The sequence below is a fragment of the Cetorhinus maximus genome, chromosome 14, assembly GCF_964194155.1.
Source record: "Cetorhinus maximus chromosome 14, sCetMax3.hap1.1, whole genome shotgun sequence".
Classification (NCBI taxonomy): Eukaryota; Metazoa; Chordata; class Chondrichthyes; order Lamniformes; family Cetorhinidae; genus Cetorhinus; species Cetorhinus maximus.
In genome coordinates, this window is record NC_135892.1 from 83,464,234 (window position 1) to 83,469,423 (window position 5,190).

General features: G+C 43.1%; 1 protein-coding gene across 1 annotated transcript; it reads right to left on the reverse strand.

Moving 5' to 3' along the window:
- Nucleotides 1-592: 592 nt before the first annotated feature.
- Nucleotides 593-3,852, reverse strand: zfp36l2 (zinc finger protein 36, C3H type-like 2). The gene is made up of 2 exons (XM_078557167.1): nt 3,600-3,852; nt 593-3,363 (listed from the first exon to the last, which is right to left on the reverse strand). Exons 1-2 carry the CDS (start codon nt 3,654-3,656, stop codon nt 2,191-2,193), a joined length of 1,230 nt encoding a protein of 409 aa, XP_078413293.1. The 5' UTR covers nt 3,657-3,852; the 3' UTR covers nt 593-2,190.
- Nucleotides 3,853-5,190: the final 1,338 nt, after the last annotated feature.

Here is a 5,190-nt window from a genome sequence, read left to right on the forward strand (position 1 = left end):
TTATTCACAACTGAGACTCAATACTATTGTAAGTTGCCCTTTTTACCCACAGTGCAGCTTCACAGAATGTAATACCTTAAGACATTTACAGATCAAGTATCAAAAGTTGTGGTTGCAACTGCACATCGAAAAATTATTTAAATATAAATTTTAAGGCCGTCTTTAGATAACATGTAGCTTGATTTGCTTGTCAGTGTTTGTAGCAGTTTAATCATGTTATTTGCTTTAGGTTCACAACCACCTAACTCACTTTATTTGTAATAACTTAAAACCATATAAGGGAAATGAAAATGAAACATAATATGGAGGCTTGAATGAATTTATTCCCCTTTGCAGTAAAGGAGTTAATGAGTTAATGCTTTTAGAAACTGGTCTTGGGAGTTTATGTAAAATGCACTCAAACTGCCTATTGCAATAATCTGGTTGGAGGCTAGTTCCCCACTTCCAGCACCCCCAACTTTGCCCCACATAAATCCAAGGCATCACACCAACAGAGGTAGAATGTTTAAATAATGTAATGAACATAAACATTATGAAACAAAACTCAAAACTTTTTGCCTCACACACCAACATCCAGAGGACATTACAAAGCTTATCTTTCTTCAAAAATGATTTTATTGGGAGAACTACAAAAAATTTACAGTACAAATTTTACAGTCTCACTTAATCTGTAGTGAACTGACACCCCAAGTATTTTTTCACAAGTTTTTTTTTCCTTTTGTTACATTCAAAGGATACTTCTGTTAAAGTAGTCAAAAGAGAGTACATAGTGCTCATAATCTGTACCTACTATGTACAAACTAAACCTACTATCATTCACCCACTGTCTTGGAAAATGTGAAGTTTTTTTTTTCCTTCTTTTTTGTTTTAATAGTAAATCCCAGAAAAAACAAAAACAAAAAACCCAAAAGCAGAGTTCCATTCTCCAGACATTTCAGATTTACTGCAAAAAAAAACTGCTCAGACCTAGAGGTGGCCCCTCACTAATCAAAGTGGTGGCAATGTCTCTCGCTCCCATCCCCCCTTTTCCTGGGCAGATAGGCTGCTTTTAAACAATGTTAAGTTCACTTCCAAAACTATTACATTCAGAGAACTGACATCCCCCAATTATAAAAAAATACTTTTAAAGGGAATGCACATTTGTTCTGAAACTTGAGCTCGTTATTTTGGTTAAGAAAAATAAGAACTGTCTCTGTAACTGGACCCTGAAGGCACTGTCAATATAATACTGGGTCCAGGGTGCTACATATTTTGGCTCTTTATTGTGTTTTTTAAAAAGGAAAAAAAAAATCACAGTGTCATTTATACAACAAAAAAAAACTTATGATGCCACTTTGACTTAAGAATGCCACATGAAAGTCTGATACTTGAAGTTTTAACCACTGACTTTGGACGGTCTAACATCCCCAGTTACTTTACATTCTTAAAAAAATGCCTACCATCTCCAATCCTAACTACTTCCACAGCATCAAGAACTGATTTCTAGAACGTAGAAACCATGCAATTGCTCATTTCGTAAACAAGGAAAAAAATTAATGAAATAAATATTACATACAATCTCTTAAATTAAGATTTTATCATTTACAATAAAATAACCAAGTGAAGTTACAAAACAAAACGGCATATATTACTGTGAAAAGAACACACTCCACATTCTGCAGATTAATAATGGCAATCATAATTTAAACATAATAAAAGAATATATATCTATTGTTTTCATCATACGCGATAAATACAGTATGAACAAATTACCAATGTATACTTTCTCGAGATAATAAATAAGTTAAATAGTTTTATAGCGAGTTGTGCTGCGATGTGCTATCACAACAACTCAACAGCTAAAAAAAATTTAACAATCAGCAGTTATTTCAACAATTACAACTAACTCAACGAACGAGTGCTCGACAAAAAAAGATCTGCAACACGGTTCTCTTCTCTATAAAGGCAAACGGGCCACTAGGTGGCAATGGAAAATAGATTAACTTGCAACAAAGTTTGGAATGAAAGTTTTTTTTCTCTTTAAAACAAGGCAAAAAAAGCAAGTCCTGTAATATTTGTTTCCTTAACGAAGGCATTTTCTTGGCAGGATTTTTGTTGTTGTTGTTTATAATGTTTGCAATTCGTAAATAAAGTTGTTAAATAGAAAAAAAAAGTGGAGTTTTTTTTTAATATATAAACTGTTTTGTCTTTTTAATCTTCGGAAATGGAAAGCCTGCTGAATATAGGGAGGCGCCTGCCCGGGTCCATGCTAGGGGACTCGGAGCCACTCAGGCTCCCCGAGCTCAGCGAGCCGCTCAAGTAACTCTCCCGGTCCGAGAGGGAATCCGGGGGGCTCGGCGGGGCATCGAAGACCGGAGACTCGGCCAGCCGCCGCAGGCACGACTGCATCTGGCTCAGGATGTAGGGAGGGGACGGAGGGCAGACATTAGCGGGCTGCTGCTGCTGGCTGTATCCCCCTCCCCCGAGCTGCTGGGTCTGGATGGCCAGCGGGGTGAGCAGGTTGCTCAGCTCCTGGCTGGAGAAGGTGAAGGCGTTGTTGGCGCAGGCTGGCAGTGTGGGCGACAGCAAGTCCTCGCAGAACATGTTGGAGCCGGACGACGAGGAGGAGGAGGAGCAAGGCGGCGGCGGCGTGCGGGAGGTCGGGCTCTCCAGCAGCGGGGACTCGAGTCCGCTGGAGCCGCTGGGGAAGCCGGAGAAGCTGAGGCTGTGGTGGAGCTTGGGTCGGGGCTGGTGCTGGTGGCCGCCGCCGCTGTGCTGCTGTTGGAAAGAGTTGATGGCATTGTTGTTGCAGGGCGCCTGCCTCCTCTCCTCGGCGTTGTGGATGAAGTGGCAGCGGGGTCCGTAAGGGCAGAAGCCGATGGTGTGGAATGTGCGGCACAATTCCGTCTTGTACTTGGGGTGGCGGGTCAGGCTCCGCAACTCGTGCATGCCGTGGGCGAACTGACACTTGTCACCGTACTTGCAGGTGCCGCTCTCCTCGAAAGGCCGGCACAGCTCGGTCTTGTAGCGGGTGGAGTTGACCTGACCGCTGCCGGCCGCTGCTTTCTGCTGTTGCTGCTGCTGCTGCTGGACCAGGTGCAATGGGCTGAGCGGCGGCTGCTGCTGCTGCCGCTCGGCGCTCTCGCTGAACGAGCGGTCGCGAAATTTGTTCTCTTTGTTCAGCATGGCCGTGTTGTTCGACTCCTTGATGTTGGGGAAAGAAGAACTGGGATACTTGGCGGACGAGTTGTTGGCCAACGCCTGCAAGTTGCTGGTCGAGTGCCGTCTCAGAAATCCCGGCGCAAAACTTGTTACAGGGCTCCCCACTGCCTTTTTATCCAGCATACTGTTAAAGTTATTGTAGTTGTTCAGAGATTTTTCGTTCTATTAAAAGGGAAAAGGAAAATAAAATGCAAACAGAAAAAAAAAATTAGAATCTCGAAACATTCATAAAAAAACCATCCAAACAGCTAGTTTCTGAATGCATTCAGGGAGCACGTTTGCACAGTTAGAGCCCTGACAGCACCACCCCACCACCCAAAAAAATCAAACTTTTGGAAAACTTTTTCTCCCCCCCCTCTCCAAACTTGCAGAAAAATCCGTCTCCCTTCCCATTTTACCTTGTTGCACAAGAAATCGTTGATATCGTAGAAAGCAGATAGAAGAGTTGCAGACATCTTCAGGCAGTAATTTCTACAACTGAGATCCTGCTCTCGGTGAAGGCTGGAGTCACAACTGCTTTTCCCCAGCGAAGAGATGTGAGGTCCGAATGTATAAAGAGAAAAAGGAAAAAAAAATAAAAAAAAAAGTCTTTTTTTGGTGGTGGCGAAGTTGAACTGCTAGAACTCCTCGCTGTGTCTGCCTTGTTATAAATATTGAGCGCTCGGCAGTGGGAGGGATTTAACCAGCCTGCTTTCGAACCCTGGCCCAGAGTCGTCAGGACAACAAGCGTTTGATTGACAGGCGGTCCTTAAATCGTTAGCATAGGCTAAAGTGCAAAAAAAAAACTCGAGCTGGGAAAGTCAATATTACTTTGTCAGAGAGAGAGAGAGAGGGGGGGGGGGAAAAAAAACCTCTCTAATTATACTAGATACCCGTATTAAACTAAACCGGCGCAACAGGCTTTTGCAACTTTTTGAACGGTTTGCCTGGGTTTTCTATGTGCTGGCCTTTGCTGAAATACCGATACATGAGAGGGAATGCGTCACCGCTGTTACAAAGAGACACAGCTGGTGTTACTTCCACTATTGAAGCCGGGACTCCGCATTTAGCAAACTGGCGGGATTTCAATCCCCACTTACTCCGGGCTAAATGGGTTCTTGTTGGAATATGGGGTTTGCTTCACAGATTCTCCTCCCCCCTCTCCCCCTTTTTGCTGTAAGATAGGGTGTGCAAGTGTGGTGTGGGATAAACTGGCTTTTCATTTTTTTTAAAAAAAAAGACACAGCTGATAACGATCACAAGACACAGAACTTTTACCAGCTTGCGATTGTCACACTGAAAAATCCACTTCACATACGAGGTAGCTGTTTTATGTATAACATTAAAACTTGGGAGGACTGAGCGTTAATCTTTCCTTAACGTTCATACCAAGGAATGAAAGGAAGTATTGCATGAGCCTTAATCTAATGCATCGTCTGCTACCTCGATAGGCGAGAACGAAGGCGTTCTACTTATTTAATGTACAACGAGAATATATTTGTCATTGCAAAGTGTCAGTTTTCTGGTAAGCCCTTCAAACGGGGGTGGAGGAAGAGGACGTTGCTGTGAAGTGCGGATTTTAAATATATATATATATATCTTGAGTTCAGTAAATTCGGGCAATTGCTGCGGGTAGCTGGGAACCTCGGTACGAGATAATTGCAGAAATGTACGTTTAATTCCCAAGAGAAAGGACAAAAATCCAGGGGGGGAAATGACACGCAACTAGTGTGCAGCTCAACTAATTACAACTGCGTGTTTCTTCCAAGCGCCCATCCCCCGCCCGCTCTCCGGGAGTCTCATGGGTGGATACGACATTGACAGGAAGTGAGAATTGAAAAAAAAAATGCCGAGAAGTCTTTTGAATTTTTTTTTGCAACATCTCGATGACTTTTCAACTATTTCAAATGCTAATTACACGTGGATCCTAAACCCCCGCCCGCCCCCGGTCGGGAGCTGCTTGAATTAAAGTTGAAATAAGCGCTCCCGCAAAGGGAACTTGAGCCCAGT